Genomic DNA, 22074 nt, shown 5'->3' with positions numbered 1-22074 from the left:
TATTTAAAAGACGGTTTGTTAGTAATTAGAAGGGAAATAGTGATCATAAGGAGCCAATTTAGTTTCAGTCAGAATGAATTACTGAAACCTAGTTAATGTTTATAACATTTGTTGTTATTTTTAAATTTTATTTATTTATTTATAAATTAATTAATTAATTTTATTTATTCATTTTTTTTTGGCCATGTTGGGTCTTCGTTGCTGCGCACAGGCTTTCTCTAGTTGAGGCGAGCAGGGGCTACTCTTCATTGCGGTGCGCAGGTTTCTCATCGCGGTGGCTTCTCTTGTTGCAGAGCACGGGCTCTAGGCGCACGGGCTTCAGTAGTTGTGGCACGTGGGCTCAGTAGTTGTGGCTTGCGGGCTCTAGAGCACAGGCTCAGTAGCTGTGGCGCACAGGCTCAGTTGCTCCGTGGCCTGTGGGATCCTCCCGGACCGGGGCTCAAACCCGTGTCCCCTGCATTGGCAGGCGGACTCTCAACCACTGTGCCACCCAGGGAGCCCTATTTTTTTTTTTTTTTTTTTTTTTGACTATCCTTTCTCCACTGTGTATTCTTAGCACCGTTGTCAAAGATCAGTTTGGCCATATGTGTGTGGGTTTATTTCTGGGTTCTTTTTTTTTTTTTTTTTCCACACACACACACTGTATTTTATTTTTACAAGAGATAAATAGACTGACACCAAGCATTGTACATGGATGACCACAACAAAAGCAACAATGATTGCAATTACCAAACATGAAACACACTCATACTATGTCATAATATTGACATTCAGTCCAGTAATCCTCCACTGTAACAGCTCCTTTACTTTGCAGTGAAAATTGATTTGTATATTCTTTGCCTCTGAGTCCTTGTGGGATTTTTTTTTTTTTAATTCAGACAGAAAGTCACAAAAATTATACTCATCCTCATCAGTTCACTCAGTCCCATGTAATTAATTTTTTTTTATCTTGATCTTTTGTTAGCACTTTTATGAGTTCATCAGTTTTTCATTAGAGTTCTGAAAATGCTTATTCATTCAGTTCAGCAGTACAGTCAGTTACCAGAAACCTGTACTTGTCAGAGTCTTTTCCATGAATTTCTTGAAGATGAAACCCTTTTATAGGAACATATTTGCAAAATCATCAGAGTACACCCAGAACTGTCTGTAAATGACAGAAGACTTAAAAATGACCATGGTTAAAGATTTGATGAAAGTTCATAATAATGCAGTTGACAAGAAAATTAGTTATTTCTGAGATATACATTTTAAAGTAATAACTAGGATTATTACTTATAACCTTATACCAGAACATATAAGATTTTTAGAAGTTTCCTGTAATGTCTGAAACATTTATATTAACATATTTCCATACATATTTCCATACAAATACAAATATAAGATTTTTAGAAATATCATGTAATGTCTGAAACATTTATATTAACATATTTCCATACATATTTCCATACAAATACAAATATAAGATTTTTAGAAATTTCATGTAATGTCTGAAACATTTATATTAACATATTTCCATACAAATAACCCAATGAAAGTTTAGTATTAGTTGTTTTGTTTGTTTTTTTATACTGCAGGTTCTTATTAGGCATCCGTTTTATACACATCAGTGTATACATGTCAATCCCAATCGCCCAATTCAGCACACCACCATCCCCACCTCACCGCAGTTTTCCCCCCTTGGTGTCCGTATGTCCATTCTCTACATCTGTGTCTCAACTTCTGCCCTGCAAACTGGCTCATCTGTACCATTTTTCTAGGTTCCACATACATGCATTAATATACGATATTTGTTTTTCTCTTTCTGACTTACTTCACTCTGTATGACAGTCTCTAGATCCATCCACGGCTCAACAAATGACTCAATTTCGTTCCTTTTTATGGCTGAGTAATATTCCATTGTATATATGTACCACATCTTCTTTATCCATTCGTCTGTTGATGGGCATTTAGGTTGCTTCCATGACCTGGCTATTGTAAATAGTGCTGCAATGAACATTCGGGTGCATGTGTCCTTTTGAATTACGGTTTTCTCTGGGTATATGCCCAGTAGTGGGATTGCTGGGTCATATGGTAATTCTATTTTTAGTTTTTTAAGGAACCTCCATATTGTTCTCCATAGTGGCTGTATCAATTTACATTCCCACCAACAGTGCAAGAGGGTTCCCTTTTCTCCACACCCTCTCCAGCATTTGTTGTTTGTAGATTTTCTGATGATGCCCATTCTAACAGGAGTGAGGTGATACCTCATTGTAGTTTTGATTTGCATTTCTCTAATAATTAGTGATGTTGAGCATCTTTTCATGTGCTTCGTGGCCGTCTGTATGTCTTCTTTGGAGAAATGTCTATTTAGGTCTTCTGCCCATTTTTGGATTGGGGTGTTTGTTTCTTTGATATTGAGATGAATGAGCTGTTTATATATTTTGGAGATTAATCCTTTGTCAGTTGATTCATTTGCAAATATTTTCTCCCATTCTGAGGGTTGTCTTTTTGTCTTGTTTATGGTTTCCTTTGCTGTGCAAAAGCTTTGAAGTTTCATTAGGTCCCACTTGTTTATTTTTGTTTTTATTTCCATTACTCTAGGAGGTGGATCAAAAAAGATCTTGCTGTGATTTATGTCAAAGAGTGTTCTTCCTATGTTTTCCTCTAAGAGTTTTATAGTGTCCAGTCTTATATTTAGGTCTCTAATCCATTTTGAGTTTATTTTTGTGTATGGTGTTAGGGAGTATTCTAATTTCATTCTTTTACATGTAGCTGTCCAGTTTTCCCAGCACCACTTATTGAAGAGACTGTCTTTTCTCCATTGTATATCTTTGCCTCCTTTGTCATAGATTAGTTGACCATAGGTGCGTGGGTTAATCTCTGGGCTTTCTATCTTGTTCCATTGATCTATGTTTCTGTTTTTGTGCCAGTACCATATTGTCTTGATTACTGTAGCTTTGTAGTATAGTCTGAAGTCAGGGAGTCTGATTCCTCCAGCTCCATTTTTTTGCCTCAAGACTGCTTTGGCTATTCGGGGTCTTTTGTGTCCCCATACAAATTTTAAGATGATTTGTTCTAGCTCCGTAAAAAATGCCATTGGTAATTTGATAGGGATTGCATTGAATCTGTAGATTGCTTTGGGTAGTATACTCATTTTCACAATGTTGATTCTTCCAATCCAAGAACATGGTATATCTCTCCATCTATTTGTATCATCTTTAATTTCTTTCATCAGTGTCTTATAGTTTTCTGCATACAGGTCTTTTGTCTCACTAGGTAGGTTTATTCCTAGGTATTTTATTCTTTTTGTTGCAATGGTAAATGGGAGTGTTTCCATAATTTCTCTTTCAGATTTTTCATCATTAGTGTATAGGAATGCAAGAGATTTCTGTGCATTAATTTTGTAACCTGCAACTTTACCATATTCATTAATTAGCTCTAGCAGTTTTCTGGTGGCAGTTTTAGGATTCTCTATGTATAGTATCATGTCATCCGCAAACAGTGACAGTTTTACTTCTTCTTTTCCAATTTGTATTCCTTTTATTTCTTTTTCTTCTCTGATTGCCGTGGCTAGGACTTCCAGAACTATGTTGAATAATAGTGGTGAGAGTGGACATCCTTGTCTCGTTCCTGATCTTAGAGGAAATGCTTTCAGTTTTTCACCATTGAGAATGATGTTTGCTGTGGGTTTGTCATATATGGCCTTTATTATGTTGAGGTAGGTTCCCTCTATGCCCACTTTCTGGAGAGTTTTTATCAGAAATGGGTGTTGAATTTTGTCAAAAGCTTTTTCTGCATCTATTGAGATGATCATATGGTTTTTATTCTTCAATTTGTTAATATGGTGTATCACATTGATTGATTTGCATATATTGAAGAATCCTTGCATCCCTGGGATAAATCCCACTTGATCGTGGTGTATGATCCTTTTAATGTGTTGTTGGATTCTGTTTGCTAGTATTTTGTTGAGGATTTTTGCATCTATATTCATCAGTGATATTGGTCTGTAATTTTCTTTTTTTGTAGTGTCTTTGTCTGGTTTTGGTATTAGGGTGATGGTGGCCTCATAGAATGAGTTTGGGAGTGTTCCTTCTTCTGCAATTTTTTGGAAGAGTTTGAGAAGGATGGGTGTTAGCTCTTCTCTAAATGTTTGATAGAATTCACCTGTGAAGCCATCTGGTCCTGGACTTTTGTTTGTTGGAAGATTTTTAATCACAGTTTCAATTTCATTACTTGTGATTGGTCTGTTCATATTTTCTGTTTCTTCCTGATTCAGTCTTGGAAGGTTATACCTTTCTAAGAATTTGTCCATTTCTTCCAGGTTGTCCATTTTATTGGCATAAAGTTGCTTGTAGTAGTCTCTTAGGATGTTTTGTATTTCTGTGGTGTCTGTTGTAACTTCTCCTTTTTCGTTTCTGATTTTATTGATTTGAGTCCTCTCCCTCTTTTTCTTGATGAGTCTGGCTAATGGCTTATCAATTTTGTTTATCTTCTCAAAGAACCAACTTTTAGTTTTACTGATCTTTGCTATTGTTTTCTTTGTTTCTATTTCATTTATTTCTGCTCTGATCTTTATGATTTCTTTCCTTTTGCTAACTTTGGGTTTTGTTTGTTCTTCTTTCTCTAGTTTCTTTAGGTGTAAGGTTAGATTGTTTACTTGAGATTTTTCTTGTTTCTTTAGGTAGGCTTGTATAGCTATAAACTTCCCTCTTAGAACCGCTTTTGCTGCATCCCATAGGTTTTGGGTCGTTGTGTTTTCATTGTCATTTGTCTCTAGGTATTTTTTTATTTCCTGTTTGATTTCTTCAGTGATCTCTTGGTTATTTAGTAACGTATTGTTTAGCCTCCATGTGTTTGTCTTTTTTACGTTTTTTTCCCTGTAATTCATTTCTAATCTCATAGCGTTGTGGTCAGAAAAGATGCTTGATATGATTTCAATTTTCTTAAATTTACTGAGGCTTGATTTGTGACCCAAGATGTGATCTATCCTGGAGAATGTTCCGTGCGCACTTGAGAAGAACGTGTAATCTGCCGTTTTTGGATGGAATGTCCTATATATATCAATTAAATCTGTCTGGTCTATTGTGTCATTTAAAGCTTCTGTTTCCTTATTTATTTTCATTTTGGATGATCTGTCCATTGGTGTAAGTGAGGTGTTAAAGTCCCCCACTATTATTGTGTTACTGTCGATTTCCTCTTTTATAGCTGTTAGCAGTTGCCTTATGTATTGAGGTGCTCCTATGTTGGGTGCATATATATTTATAATTGTTATATCTTCTTCTTGGATTGATCCCTGGATCATTATGTAGTGTCCTTCCTTGTCTCTTGTAACATTCTTTATTTTAAAGTCTATTTTATCTGATATGAGTATAGCTACTCCAGCTTTCTTTTGATTTCCATTTGCATGGAATATCTTTTTCCATCCCCTCACTTTCAGTCTGGATGTGTCCCTAGGTCTGAAGTGGGTCTCTTGTAGACAGCATATATATGGGTCTTGTTTTTGTATCCATTCAGCCAGTCTATGTCTTTTGGTTGGGGCATTTAATCCATTCACATTTAAGGTAATTATCGATATGTATGTTCCTATGACCATTTTCTTAATTGTTTTGGGTTTGTTTTTGTAGGTCCTTTTCTTCTCTTGTGTTTCCCACTTAGAGAAGTTCCTGTAGCATTTGTTGTAGAGCTGGTTTGGTGGTGCTGAATTCTCTTAGCTTTTGCTTGTCTGTAAAGCTTTTGATTTCTCCATCGAATCTGAATGAGATCCTTGCCGGGTAGAGTAATCTTGGTTGTAGGTTCTTCCCTTTCATCACTTTAAGTATATCATGCCACTCCCTTCTGGCTTGCAGAGTTTCTGCTGAGAAATCAGCTGTTAACCTTATGGGAGTTCCCTTGTATGTTATTTGTCGTTTTTCCCTTGCTGCTTTCAGTAATTTTTCTTTGTCTTTAATTTTTGCCACTTTGATTACTATGTGTCTCGGCGTGTTTCTCCTTGGGTTTATTCTGTATGGGACTCTCTGCGCTTCCTGGACTTGGGTGGCTATTTCCTTTCCCATGTTAGGGAAGTTTTCGACTATAATCTCTTCAAATATTTTCTCTGGTCCTTTCTCTCTCTCTTCTCCTTCTGGGACCCCTATAATGCGAATGTTGTTGCGTTTAATGTTGTCCCAGAGGTCTCTTAGGCTGTCTTCATTTCTTTTCATTCTTTTTTCTTTAGTCTGTTCTGCAGCAGTGAATTCCACCATTCTGTCTTCCAGGTCACTTATCTGTTCTTCTGCCTCAGTTATTCTGCTATTGATTCCTTCTAGTGTAGTTTTCATTTCAGTTATTGTATTGGTCATCTCTGTTTGTTTGTTCTTTAATTCTTCTAGGTCTTTGTTAATCATTTCTTGCATCTTCTCAATCTTTGCCTCCATTCTTATTCCGAGGTCCTGGATCATCTTCACTATCATTATTCTGAATTCTTTTTCTGGAAGGTTGCCTATCTCCACTTCATTTAGTTGTTTTTCTGGGATTTTTTCTTGTTCCTTCATCTGGTACATAGCCCTCTGCCTTTTCATCTTCTCTGTCTTTCTGTAACTGTGGTTTTTGGACCACAGGCTGCAGGATTGTAGTTTTTCTTGCTTCTGTTGTCTGCCCTCTGGTGGTTGAGGCTATCTAAGAGGCTTGATGGGAGGCTCTGGTGGTGGGTAGCCTATTTTTTTATTTTATGAAAGCAATACATGTTTATTATAGAATATTTTGTAATTGTAAGAACGTTTAAGTTTTAAAAAGAATATAATAATCACTTTTACTGTGACCATCCAGAGATAACAACTACTAACGTTTAGATGCTTTAATTCATAGATTGTAATACTTGTATTTTATTTATTTTTTCAAGTATAATTGGGATTATACTATACATATGGTTTTGGAGCCTGCTCTTTAACTTAATAGTATGTTGTCAGTACTTCAGTAAGACTTTAAAATATTCTTTGAGAATGTGACTTTTAATGGTTGCATAGTAGTTCAATATACATATTAATTTAATCTGTCTTATTACTGGCTGTATGGGGCGTTGTTCCTGTTTTAAAATATCATAATGATTTAATAAACATTTTGGACATAAATCATTGTAAGAATTCATTTATTTCTTTATTCCTATGAAGTGAAATCAATAGGTTAGAGAGTATGGTCATTTTGAGGTGTTTCCCATATTGCTTTCCAAAAGGTGGTATGAATTTACACTCCCACTAGAGGTGTATGGGAATGTCAGTTTCCCCATTTCTTCATCAATATTGGAGCATTATTCACATCAACAAAAACAACTGCAAACCTATGTCAATTTGGCAGGTGAACAGTGGTATCCAGATTCTTTGAAAAATAGTAAAATGAATGATTTTTCATATGTTTATTGGGCTTTTGTATTTTATGAATTTCTTGTATTTGTCCATTTTTTTAGAAAATTGGAGTTTTAATTTTTTTCATTGATTTATTTGATATTTGTATAATAGGAATATATTATCTGTTTTACACGCCATAGGTATATTTTGTCATTGGCCTCTTCATTTATAATAGTTTTTGACATTTAAAAATTTTGATTTTTTCTAGTCAGGTCTGTTAATTTTGCTTCATAATATTGTCTTTTGCTCTTATGATTGCCCCAAAACCTAAAGAAGGGAAGCTTTAGCCCCACTGCTAGACTCTATGCTTGTTACAACAGACCTTGATTATTGAATTCATTTTTGTTACTCCAAGATTATCACAACCAATAATTAGGACAACCACAGTAATAGAGGCAGCACAAGATTAATAGGCGTAATTTACCATGTACCAAGCACTGCTAAGCTTACATGAATTATCTGTTGAATCCTCATAGCAATCCTTTGATCCTGCTTTTACAAATGAGGAAATTGAGGCTTAGAATAATTTGCCAAAGGTTATACAAATATTAAGGGGCAAAGCTGGGAATTTAGATCTCAATTCATCATGTTTTTTTTAATAAATTTATTTATTTATTTATTTTGGGCTGCATTGGGTCTTTGTTGCTGCATGCAGGCTTTTCTCTAGTTGCGGCGAGCGGGGGCTACTCTTTGTTGTGGTGCGCGGGCTTCTCACTGAGGTGGCTTCTCTTGTTGTGGAGCACGGGCTCTAGGCACACGGGCTTCAGTAGTTGTGGCATGCGGGCTCAGTAGTTGTGGTTCGCGGGCTCTAGAGTGCAGACTCAGTAGTTGTGGCGCACGGGCTTAGTTGCTCCGCAGCATGTGGGATGTTCCCAGACCAGGTCTCGAACCCGTGTCTCCTGCATTGGCAGGCGGATTCTTAACCACTGTGCCACCAGGGAAACCCCATCTTGTTTGAAAGCCTGTGTTTTTAATGCCCAGTGAGAGATCTCAAAACTAGGTTATATGAAGAATGATGGTAGGATCTTGGGAGAAGAGAAGAAGTAGAGGGGAATTCAAACCTGGGTTTGAGTTTCAGTTCTGCCACTTGCTAGGTTGAGAAAGTTACTTAACTTCTCTGAGCCATAGTTTGCTCTTAGTAGTGTGGAGCCTTTCTTTCCAGGGATTTTGTGAGGATTAAGTGAGATAATATAAGTAAAGCACAAAACACAGTGCCTTGCTCATAGTTGCTACTGTGTAATTAGAATTTATTATGCCAGCCATCTTGGAAGGTCTATCATGTGGAAAGGGGATCAGTTGCATCAGAGGTGGGTCTAGGGTGGATGGAAAGAAGTTATAAGAAGGTAGATATGGGTCCAATGAACCTAAGAACTTTCTAGCCCCAAAATGCAGTGGACTGCCTTGTAACATGAGTTCCATGTCAGTGAATTAGTTCCCTGTCAGGGAGGGACTACATGAGTGATCATTTATCAAGGATACTGTAGAGAAGTTTCCAGATTTGTTTGGGAATTTGGATGATATGAAATATGGTCTTATCCCTTAAAGATTCTATGAGTCTGTGTACATTTTAGTGACTTCTTTTGGTTGGATACTAGAAAAACTGTCATTGTGACTACCTACAAGAAGAAAGTTTTCATAAGGAGTCCAAAGCCCTTAATGAATGATAGGATGACAGGAAACCTGCCTGTGTTTTCACTCTGAATGTAAAACTAAAAGGGTAAAAGGAGTTTAGCTTTTAGCTTACAAGTGGCAGTTGTATACCTGGCACATTAATAAGAAGATTTGTAATGAAAGAAATTAACCTCTGGAGGGAAATTGATTAGTCAGAGAAAGATCTATAATTAAACCATCCAGTGACAATCACAGGTTTATGGAGCAAATGTAACTGAGGACCAGTACTGGTTTCTTCATGGCCGTTTTGGGTCTTCACGTGCCGTGTATTATTAGGAATGGAATAGTCATAGCTTCAGGTTCTTGAGACAACAACAGTGCTACTTGGCTGGATCCTGTGGATTTCCTTAACGTATTGTTCTGACTCCCACAGGTGGCTGATTTTGTGGATGAGCGGCCAGAAGAGGTAAAGCAGATGGAAGCCTTTCGTTCCAGTGCCAAATGGAAGCTTCTGGGAGGTGAGTTCCAACAATCGGTAAATCTGAATTTCCCATTTATAGGAGAAGCCTTTTTTTTTTTTCTTTTTTAATTGAAGTATAGTTTACAAGACTGTGTTAGTTCTAGGTGTACAGCAAGGTGATTCAGATATATATATATATATTTTTTTTTTTTTTCAGATTATTTTCCATTATAGGTTATTACAAGATATTGAATATAATTCCCTGTGCTATACAGTAAATCCTTGTTGCTTATCTGTTTTAGGTATAGTTGTTTGTATCTGTTAATCCCATACTCCTAAGTTACCCCTTCCCCCCTTCCCCTTTGGTAACCATAAGTTTGTTTTCTATGTCTGTGAGTCTGTTTCTGTTTTGTATATAGATTCATTTGTATTATTTTTTAGATACCACATATAAATTATATCATATAATATTTGTCTTTTTCTGTCTAACTTACTTAGTATGATATTCTCTGGGTCCATCCATGTTGCTGCAAGTGGCAATATTTCATTCTTTTTTATGGCTGAGTCATATTTAGGTGTGTGTATGTGTGTCTGTGTGTGTGTGTGTGTGTGTGTATGTCCCGCAGCTTCTTAAACCAGTAGTCTCTTGATGGACACTTGGGTTGTTTCCATGTCTTGGCTATAGAAATAGTGCTGCTGTGAACATTGGGGTGCATGTATCTTTTTGAATTAGTGTTTTTATTGTTTCCAGATATACACCCAGGAGTGTAATTGCTGGATCATATGGTAGTTCTATTTTTAGTTTTTTAAGGAGCCTCCATACTGTTTTCCACAGTGGCTGTACCAATTTACATTCCCACCAACAGTGGAGGAGGGTTCCCTTTTTTCCACATCCTCTCTAACATTTGTTATTGGTAGACTTTTTGATGATAGCCATTCTGACAGGTGTGAGGTGATACGTCATTGTGGTTTTGATTTGTATTTCTCTAATAATTAGCGATGTTGAGCATCTTTTCATGTGCCTTTTAGCCATCTGTATGTCTTCTTTGGAAAAATGTCTATTCAGGTCTTCTTCCCATTTTTTGATTGGGTCTTTTTTTGATATTGAGTTGTATGAGCTGGTTGTGTATTTTGGATATTAACGCCTTATTGGTTGCGTCATTTGCAAATATTTTCTCCCATTCCATAGGTTGTCTTTTCGTTTTGTTGATGGTTTCCTTTGTTGTGCAAAACCTTTTAAGTGTAATTAGGTCCCATTTGTTTATTTTTGCTTTTATTTCTTTTGCCTAAGGAGACTGAGCTGAGAAAATATTGCTACGATTTATGTCAAAGAATGTTTCACCTATGTTCTCTTCTAGGAGTTTTGTGGTTTTAGGCCTTACATTTAGGTCTTTACCATTTGAGTTTATCTTTGTATATGGTGTGAGGGAATGTTCTAATTTCATTGTTTTACATTTGGCTGTCTGGTTTTCCCAGCACCGCTTGTTGAAGAGACTGTCTTTTCTCCATTATATATTCTTGCCTCCTTTGTCATAGGTTAATGGACCATAGGTGTGTGGGTTTATTTCTAGCTCTCTATTCTGTTCCAGTGATCTATGTGTCTGTTTTTGTGCCAGTACCATGCTGTTTTTATTACTGTAGCTTTGTAGCATAGTCTGAAGTCTGGGAGGGTTATACCTCCAGCTTGATTCTTCTTTTCTCATGATTGCTTTCACAATTCTGGGTCTTTTGTGGTTCAATATAAATTTTAAGATTATTTGTTCTATTTCTACAAAAAATGTCATGGGTACTTCAATAGGGTTTGCATTAAATCTGTAGATTGCTTTGGGTAGTATGGCCATTTTAACAATATTAATTCTTCCAATCTAAGAGCACAGAATATCTTTCCATTTCTTTGAATCATCTTCAGTTTCCTTTGTCAGTGATTTATAGTTTTCAGCATATAGGTCTTTCACCTCCTTGGTTAAGTTTATTCCCAGGTAATTTTTTTTTAACGCTATTTTAAACAGGATTTTTTTTTTAATCTTCTCTTTCTGATGTTTCATTGTTAGTGTAAAGAAATGCAACAGATATCTGTATATTAATCTTATATCCTGCTACCTTGCTGAATTCATTTATTAGTTCTAATCATTTTTTTTTTTTTTTTTTAAGGATTTTCTTATTTATTTATTTATTTATTTATTTTTGGCTGTGTTGGGTCTTCGGTTCGTGCGAGGGCTTTCTCCAGTTGCGGCAAGCGGGGGCCACTCTTCATCGCGGTGCGGGGACCGCCCTTCATCGCGGTGCGCGGGCCTTTCTCTATCGCGGCCCCTCCCGCTGCAGGGCACAGGCTCCAGACGCGCAGGCTCAGCAATTGTGGCTCACGGGCCCAGCTGCTCTGTGGCATGTGGGATCTTCCCAGACCAGGGCTCGAACCCGTGTCCCCTGCATTAGCAGGCAGATTCTCAACCACTGCGCCACCAGGGAAGCCCTGTTCTAATCATTTTTGTGTGGTGGCTTTAGGGTTGTCTATGTAGAGTATCATGTCATCTGCAAATAGTGACAGTTTTACCTCTTTCTTTCCGATTTGGATAGGTTTTATTTCTTTTTCTTGTCTGATTACTGTGGCTAGGACTTCTAATACTATGTTGAATAGAAGTGGTGAGAGTGAGCATCCTTGTCTTATTCCTGAATTTAGTGGGAAAGCTTTCAGTTTTTCATTGTTGAGTATTATAGCTCCACTGACCATGAAGTAAGTGCCAGTTGTCAAAGGTAATCACATCACCTAGACAAAAGATTTTTTTCAATATGAATATAATCCTGTGTGTAAATGATTTGCTGAGCTAGAAAGTGTGAACTGCAAAATAGCATTGCTGCTTGGTTCACATCAAGACACAATATGTTTATTTCTTTACATAAAACTGCACATTTGCTTTTTCTTACAAATCAGGCCCACTGAATGGAGATGGCTTTAGACCTTTTGACATTTGAACTACATAGCCTGGGGGGCCTTTGTAGACACTTTTATAATTCTTCCTTAAGGTATTATCTCTGTGTAAAACTTTTGAATTGTTCTTCCTGGTGGTTACTTATCTCTTACTCAGAAGTGTCTCTTTTTTTTTTAAATTGAAGTATAGTTGATTTACAGTGTTGTGTTAATTTCTGCTGTACACCAGAGTGATTCAGTTATATATACATTCTTTTTTATATTCTTTTCCATTGTGATTTATTACAGGATATTGAATATAGTTCCCTGTGATATATAGTAGGAAAAAAAAGTGTTATACTTTGTGCCTTTAGGTTAATTATCCTAAAATTCTGATTAGAAAAAAATGCATAACAAAAGTGACAATTGGCTGTGGGTTTGTCATAAATGGCTTTTATTATGTTGAGATATGTCCCCTCTCTACCCACTTTGGTGAGAGTTTTTGTCATGAATGAGTGTTGGATTTTGTCAAATGCATTTTCTTTGTCTACTGAAATGATCATGTGTTTTTGTCTTTCCTTTTGTTAATGTGGTGTATCACACTGATTGATTTGATTTGTGTATGTTGAACCATCCTTTGTGACCTTGGATTGCATCCAACTTGATCATGCTTGATCATGGCGTATGATCCTTTTTATGTATTGTTGGATTTGAAGGAAGCCTTTTTTTTCTGTCCTACACTTTTCTTTTTAGAGGAATGCACAGTTTATTTTAGTGTGTCATTGATCCTGAAAAATATAGTGAAAAAGAATTTGGAACTTTTTCAGAGGTAGTAAGATATGAGAACTGAGAGACCAAGTATTCCACTTTTTCTTATATTTTGGTGTTAGGGTTACTGAGGTCAGGAAGTGACTCATTTGGGTGTCTTTCAGCACCCACTCCTTTCTGGCCCAGAATAGGAGAGCACTTAGTATATATTTGGAGGAGTTTACGAGAATCTGAGGAAGAGAATTTGGAGACTAAAGCAACCTCTGTCCTCTCCCAGGTTGAAGTGACACGTGTATGGGCCAAGGATCAATGTTTTCTATCCTCTTTTTTGTATTAATAAATCTTTCTTTGTTCTTCCCTTAATTATTGGTATTTTGCAGCACATTATCCTCCATTTGCCACTCTACACCCTCTCCCTGGGCTAGTAATTTAACTCTATATAAAACATTTTTTGTGGGCTTCCCTGGTGGCGCAGTGGTTGAGAATCTGCCTGCCAATGCAGGGGACACGGGTTCGAGCCCTGGTCTGGGAAGATCCCACATGCCGCAGAGCAACTAGGCCCGTGAGCCACAACTACTGAGCCTGCGCCTCTGGAGCCCACGCTTCGCAACAAGAGAGGCCGCCACAATGAGAGGCCCGCGCACCGCGATGAAGAGTGGCCCCCACTCGCCGCAACTAGAGAAAGCCCTCGCACGGAAACGAAGACCCAACACAGCCAAAAAATAAATAAATAAATAAAAATTAAAAAAAAAAAAAAAGAAAAAAAAAGAAAAACGAGGAAGTAAAAATTACTCAAACTCCCACCCTACAATGATTAATACATAAATATTTAAAAAAAAATTTTTTTTGAGTTCTTGAGAGTTTGATAAAGGACATTTGTTATGTCTGAGCAGAAATGAGACCTAGTCTTATTTGCCCTAGTATTCCCTCTGCCCAGCACAAAGAGTTGCCATTAAGACATATTTCTTGAATTGCTAATAGGTATTTGATTCTTACAGCTTACTGCTCTTTGGTAAATCATCACTTGGGGCTTAGCAGTCATTTCCCCTTTTCCAAAAACTTGGTGGTAGGTCTGCTTACTAAGGGACACAGACTAAGAAATACTTGGTCCCATTGAGTCACAGCCCTGGTCCCAGCAGTCATTTGGGCTCTGTGTGGCCAGTGGAAGAGTGCTGATTTTTACCCTCTCTGTTCCATTCTTACATAAGCAAGGATCTTGCTTCTTGATAGTTAACTCCTGTTTACCCTTGATGCTTGTTCCCTTTCACATATGGAGGGTAGAAGAATTAACTCCTAAACAGGATTTATTCTTTCTGTGTTATACTTTGTGCCTTTAGGTTAATTATCCTAAAATTCTGATTAGAAAAAAATGCATAACAAAAGTGACAATTGGCTGTTGGTTAGTGATCACCTTTGCCTCAATTTTTAGTACATTATTATTATGTTTTATGAATGAAAACTTTATTATCAGTATTATTTTATCAGAATCCTGTTCACTCATATCTATTATTTTCTGCCTTATCCTGTGGTTGTGTTTCCAGTCTTCACAATCTTTTTTTCAGAGAGAATCTTCTGATTTCCATATCTGTAGGTCTAGGAAGTGACACACAGACACACACACACACAAACATAAACGTGCATAGTTGTTTTTCATTTGCCTCGTCCTCACTGGCCCATTTGTTACTGGAAATATCCTGACTGATCTCTGACCCTTACTTCCTTTTTATAAATATCATGGAATTTATCAACCTCGTGGATTAGATTTACTGTCAGGTACCCCACAGATACCAATACTTTTCTCTGAGGGGTGGACTCCAGTCAGGGTGGATCCTATTCTCCAAAGTAAAGGAGTTGACTTCGTTTCATTCATCCATTTAACAAGTATTCATTGGGTCCTACCCAACTTTTATTTGTGTTTGTATTTTATTTGTTTAGGGAGATCAGTGATAAGAAATAGAGGGAGAAGAGAAACTGGATTTTGGAACTGTCCTGATTTGCTATAAACATTTCATTCTGTTATGCCTTTGAATATTGGAAGTCTCAAATGCTTTCCTTTTCAAAGATTGCACATGGACTCTGGAGTCAAAAACAAATCTGGATTTGGATATTCATTCCACCACTTACTAGCAGGATGACTTTGGCAAACTACTTAATCTTGCTGAGTATCAACTTCATCTATAAAATAGGGATGACAGTGTTTATCTCCTAGGCTTGTTATGAGAATTAAATGAGATAATCTATATAAATAATGGGCATGCAGTAGGTGATCAGTAAATGCTGATCCTTTCTTTCTGGTGCTCTCCCCAACTCTAATAAAGAGCACAATGGCATGGATTAAATAGTTAACAGCATTTCATTTTGATGCGGCACAGATTTAGTCAATTTGCCCTTTGAAAGAAGAGTGGATACAAACTATGAATTATCTAGGCTAAATATCAGTAGGAGCTTCTGATGGGGAACTCTGTACAAATAAGGTTTTGGGAAGAACATTGGATTGGGGGTTAGAAGGCTGGAGTTCTAGCCTATCTCTTCATCTTAGTAGCTATGACCCCTAGGTAAGAAATCACTTAGTTCCTTGGAGTCTGTGTTTTCGTGTCTGTAAAGCAAGGATACCTGCCCTGCTTACCTAACAAGATGTAACATGAAAAATACATTTAAAATGCTTTGCAGATTTATGACTTGTTAGGCAAACATGAGAGATTATTCTTAGGATATACATGAGTGCTGGTTTACTACCCCTAAGTAAGAGTTGTGCATACCTTTTGGGCTTTCTGAAGAGTTTTGAGATGTATCCTGCTGGGGGCATCTTTTGAAACTTTGGTTACAAGGGTGAACAGAGCACTTGTAGGAATCTGACTCTTTGCTATTTGTGTTTAGGCCACAATGAAGATCTACCCTCACACAGACATTTCCGTCATGATACCCCGGATTCATCTCCTCCTAGGCGGGTCCATCATGATACCCTGGATTCGTTTCCTCCTAGGAGGGTCCGTCATGACACCCTGGATTCATCTCCTCCTAGAAGGGTCTGTTATGACACCCCGGATTCATCTCCTCCCAGGAGGGTTCGTCATGACCCCCTGGATTCATCTCCTCCTAGGACAGTCCGTCATGACACCCCGGATTCATTGCATCCTAGGAGGGTCCGTCATGATACCCCGGATTCATCTCCTAGGAGGGTCCGTCATGATACCCCGGATTCATCTCCTAGGAGGGTCTGTCATGATTCCCCAGATCCATCTCCCCCCAGGAGGGCCTATCATGACTCAGACCCATCTCCCCCAAGGAGGGCCCGTCATGATTCACTGGATCCTTCTCCCATCAGGAAGCCTCATCGTCATTCTTCAGGTGTATCTCCTAGGAGGGCCCGTCATGACACACCAGATCCATCTCCACCTAGGAGAGCCCACCACAATTCCTCAGATATCTCTCCTCGCAGAAGGGCCCATAACAGCTCCCCTGACACAGCTCAGCCTAGAAGGACTCTTGACTCCGTGGACACACCACAGCTCAGGAGGGCCCATCATAATTCCCCTGACTTGGCTTCTAATGTCCTTCATTCACTGCCCAGAACCAAAAGCAGTAAAGCCCCAGAAAGCTCTAGCAAAACTTCTCCACATCGGAAGGGGCCAGGACCTTCTCATCTATCACTCCCAAAGAACAGCAAGTATGAATATGACGCAGAACTCTCTCCTCCACGGAAAAAGCAAGCAAAATCCCGTTTTGGAAGTAAGCAGCATGATTCTAAAGGTGAGCATTTGATTGTCCGTGAGAGACACTTGTTCCTGAGGCACTTTCTTTTGGACATTTTAGTTGGTTTATTAGGTATTTGTGATCTTTAGAAATGAGAATGGAGCTTTGGAGAAGTTTTAAAAACTGGAGGGAAGTGGTGACAGGTTGGGCTGAGGAGAGTTAAAAATTTACAGTAGCAGGGAGGAAATTTTTATATATCCTTTTGTATATTCTCCCCACCTCATATAAAGATATTGTATACATGTTTGTTGCATGTATAGAATGCATAGAAATGTAGAAAAAGGTCATACAAAATTCTGTCATTCAGAGGCAGCCACTGCTAGTGTTGTAACCAATGTCCTTTTAGTCTTTTTTTTTTCTATTCATTTCTCATGTAGTTGAGACTTGTCTAGGCAGTAAGTACATATTGCATGTGTAATCTTGCCTGTTTTTTTACACTTAACATTATCTTCCCCATGTCGTAGAACATCTCTTTGTTAATATAATTTTTGTTGGTGTTTACTTAACCATTTCCCTAATATTGCGTATTTTAGGTTATTTCTAAACCTTTTCTTCTATAATTCCATAATGAACATCCTTATACGTAAACGGTTGTCCTGTTCTGAATTATTTCCTTATCTACTTCTAGATAGATTTCTGGGGAATTGAAGTACTTCTAGATCTGTTTCCTAGGAAACTAAGTACAATAGAAATTGATTTATTGGGTCAGAGGGTTCTGTGCTTTTAGGACTGTTGATATGTATTGCAGATTGCTTTTGGGGAAGGTGATTTGTGATGCTTATGTCTACGATTCACACCTGTGTGGTGAAATTTGTTTACTCCATCTTTTGTCCCTAGGTACTATTTTAATTTTTAAATTCAAATACATTTTTATACTTTAGTCTGAGGACATGAGAATATAATCCAGGTAGTTTTAAGTTTCACCACACCACTGAGACCTGAGCGCAGTTTGTTTTTTGCCCACTCTTTATGTGTGGATAAATATGACACAGATGGTAGCCTTATCCACCAGAGGGCAGACAGCAGAAGCAAGAAGAACTACAGTTCTGCAGCCTGTGGAATGAAAAGCACATTCACAGAAAGACAGACAAAATGAAAAGGCAGAGGACTATGTACCAGATGAAGCAACAAGATAAAACCCCAGAAAAACAACTAAGTGAAGTGGAGATAGGCAACCTTCCAGAAAAAGAATTCAGAATAATGATAGTGAAGATGATCCAGGACCTTGGAAAAAGAATGGAGGCAAAGATCGAGGAGATGGGGCTTCCCTGGTGGCACAGTGGTTGAGAATCTGCCTGCCAATGCAGGGGACACGGGTTCGAGCCCTGGTCTGGGAAGATCCCACATGCCGCGGAGCAGCTAGGCCCGTGAGCCACAACTACTGAGCCTGCGCATCTGGAGCCTGTGCTCCGCAACAAGAGAGGCCGTGATAGGGAAAGGCCCGCACACCGCGATGAAGAGTGGCCCCCACTTGCCACAACTAGAGAAAGCCCTCACGCAGAAACGAAGACCCAACACAACCAAAAAAAAAAAAAAAAGCCCTACCTGCCCCTTAAAAAAAAAAAAAAAAAGATCGAGGAGATGGAAGAAATGTTTAACAAAGACCTAGAAGAATTAAGGAACAAACACCTAGAAGAATTAAAGAACACACAAACAGAGATGAACAATACAATAACTGAAATGAAAAATACACTAGAAGGAATCAATAGCAGAATAACTGAGGCAGAAGAATGGATAAGTGACCTGGAAGACAGCATGGTGGAATTCACTGCCACAGAACAGAATAAAGAAAAAAGAATGAAAAGAAATGAAGACAGCTTAAGAGACCTCTGGGACAACATTAAAGGCAACAACACTTGCATTATTGGGGTCCCAGAAGGAGAAGAGAGAGAGAAAGGACCCAAGAAAATATTTGAAGAGATTATAGTTGAAAACTTCCCTAACATGGGAAAGGAAATAGCCACCCAAGTCCAGGAAGTGCAGAGAGTCCCAGGCAGGATAAACCTAAGGAGAAACATGCCAAAACACTAATCAAATTGACAAAAAAGACAAAGAAAAATTATTAAAAGCAACAAGGGAAAAAACGACAAATAACATACAAGGGAACTCCCGTAAGGTTAACAGCTGATTTCTCAGCAGAAACTCTACAAGCCAGAAGGGAGTGGCAAAATATATTTGAAGTGATGAAAGGGAAGAACCTACAACCAAGATTACTCTACCCAGCAAGGATCTCATTCAGTAAGTGGGAAACACAAGAGAAGAAAAGGACCTACAAAAACAAACCCAAAACAATTAAGAAAATGGTAATAAGAACATACATATCGATAATTACCTTAAATGTGAATGGACTAAATACTCCAACCAAAAGACACAGGCTCACTGAATAGATACAAAAACAAGACCCATATGTATGCTGTCTACAAGAGACCCACTTCAGACCTAGGGACACATACAGACTGAAAGTGAGGGGATGGAAAAAGATATTCCATGCAAATGGAAATCAAAAGAAAGCTGGAGTAGCAATACTCATATCAGATAAAATAGACTTTAAAATAAATGTTACAAGAGACAAGGAAGGACACTACATAATGATCAAGGGATCAATCCAAGAAAAGGATATAACAATTATATATGCAGCCAGCATAGGAGCACCTCAATACATTAGGCAAATGCTAACAGTTATAAAAGAGGAAATCGACAGTAACACAGTAATAGTGGGGGACTTTAACACCTCACTTACACCAATGGACAGATCATCCAGACAGAAAATTAATAAGGAAATAACAAGCTTTAAATAACACAATAGACCAGAGAGATTTAATTGATATTTTTAGGACATTCCATCCGAAAACAGCAGATTACACTTTCTTCTCAGGTGCACACAGAACAGTCTCCAGGATAGATCACATCTTGGGTCACAAATCAAGCCTCAGTAAATTTAAGAAAATTGAAATCATATCAAGCATCTTTTCCGACTACAACGCTATGAGATTAGAAAGAAATATCAGGGAAGAGACTGTAAAAAACACAAACACATGGAGGCTAAACAATACCTTACTAAATAACCAAGAAATCACTGAAGAAATCAAAAAATACCTACAGACAAGTGACAACAAAAACACGATGATCCAAAACCTATGGGATGCAGCAAAAGCAGTTCTAGAGGAAAGTTTATAGCAATACAATCCTACCTCAGGAAACAAGGAAAATCTCAAATACACAATCTAACCTTACACCTAAAGGAACTAGAGAAAGAAGAACAAACAAAACCCAAAGTTAGTAGAAGGAAAGAAATCATAAAGATCAGAGCAGAAATAAATGAAATAGAAACAAAGAAAACAGTAGCAAAGATCAATAAAACTAAAAGCTGGTTCTTTGAGAAGATAAAATTGATAAACCTTCAGCCAGACTCATCAAGAAAAAGAGGGAGAGGACTCAAATCAATAAAATTAGAAATGAAAAGTTACAACAGACACCGCAGTAATACAGAGCATCATGAGAGACTACTACAAGCAACTCTATGCCAATAAAATGGACAACCTGGAAGAAGTGGACAAATTCTTAGAAAGGTATATAACCTTCCAATACTGAACCAGGAAGAAATAGAAAATATGAACAGACCAATCACAAGTAATGAAATTGAAACTGTGATTTAAAATCTTCCAACAAACAAAAAAGTCCAGGACCAGATGGCTTCACAGGTGAATTCTATCAAACATTTAGAGAAGAGCTAACACCCATCCTTCTCAAACTCTTCCAAAATATTGCAGAGGAGGGAACACTCCCAAACTCATTCTGTGAGGCCACCATCACCCTGATACCAAAACCAGACAAAGATGTCACAAAAAAAGAAAACTACAGGCCAGTATCACTGATGAACATAGATGCAAAAATCCTCAACAGAATACTAGCAAACAGAATCCAGCAGCACATTAAAAGGATCATACACCATAATCAAGTGGGATTTATCCCAGGGATGCAAGATTATTCAATTTATGCAAATCAATCAATGTGATACACCATATTAACAAATTGAAGGAGAAAAACCATATGATCATCTCAATAGATGAAGGAAAAGCTTTCGACAAAATTCAACACCCATTTATGATAAAAACTCTCCAGAAAGTGGGCATAGAGGGAACCTACCTCAACATAATAAAGGCCATATACGACAGACCTACAGCAAACATCATTCTCAATGGTGAAAAACTGAAAGCATTTCCTCTAAGATCAGGAAGAAGACAAGGATGTCCACTCTCACTGCTATTATTCAACATAGTTTTGGAAGTCCTAGCCACGGCAATCAGAGAAGAAAAAGAAATAAAAGGAATACAAATTGGAAAAGAAGAGGTAAAACTGTCACTGTTTGCAGATGACTTGATACTCTACAGAGAGAATCCTAAACGTGCCACCAGAAAACTACTAGAGCTAATCAATGAATTTGGTAAAGTTGCATGATACAAAATTAATGCACAGAAATCTCTTGCACTCCTATACACTAACAACGAAAGATCAGAAAGAGAAATTAAAGATACAATCCCATTCACCATTGCAACAAAAAGAATAAAATACCTAGGAATAAACCTACCTAAGTAGGTCAAAGACCTGTACTCAGAAAACTGTAAGACACTAATGAAAGAAGTCAAAGGTGACACAAACAGATGGAGAGATATACCATGTTCTTGGGTTGGTAGAATCAATATTGTGAAAATGACTATACTACCCAAAGCAATCTACAGATGCAGTGCAATCCCTATAAAATTACCAATGGCAGTTTTTACAGAACTAGAACAAAAAATTTTAAAATTTGTATGGAGACACAAAAGACCCTGAATAGCCAAAGCAATCTTGAGGGAAAAAAACGGAGCTGGAGGAATCAGACTCCCTGACTTCAGACTATACTACAAAGCTACAGTAATCAAGACAATATGGTATTGGCACAAAAACAGAAATATAGATCAGTGGTACAGGATAGAAAGCCCAGAGATAAACCCGCACACCTGTGGTCAACTAATCTATGACAAACGAGGTGAGGATACACAATGGAGAAAAAGACAGTCTTCAGTAAGTGGTGCTGGGAAAACTGGACAGCTACATGTAAAAGAATGAAATTAGAACACTCCCTAATAACATACACAAAAATAAACTCAAAACAGATTAATAACCTAAAATATATATATATATATATGTGTGTGTGTGTGTGTGTGTATATATATATA

At 37.7% G+C, this 22074-nt stretch overlaps 1 protein-coding gene across 1 annotated transcript in view; it reads left to right on the top strand.

The window, feature by feature from the left end:
• The window catches only part of BUD13 (BUD13 homolog), a 41848-nt gene that overhangs the window by 3055 nt on the left and 16719 nt on the right, over positions 1-22074 (top strand). The window contains exons 3-4 of the mRNA XM_007196549.3: positions 9403-9487; positions 15980-16852. Of these exons, the coding sequence (XP_007196611.2) occupies positions 9403-9487; positions 15980-16852 (958 nt within the window). The remainder of the gene's footprint in view (positions 1-9402; positions 9488-15979; positions 16853-22074) is intronic.

The sequence above is a fragment of the Balaenoptera acutorostrata genome, chromosome 9 (assembly GCF_949987535.1).
Source record: "Balaenoptera acutorostrata chromosome 9, mBalAcu1.1, whole genome shotgun sequence".
NCBI classification, from domain to species: Eukaryota; Metazoa; Chordata; class Mammalia; order Artiodactyla; family Balaenopteridae; genus Balaenoptera; species Balaenoptera acutorostrata.
Note: the sequence above shows the minus strand (reverse complement) of the source record. Positions and strands in the feature narration are given on the sequence as shown.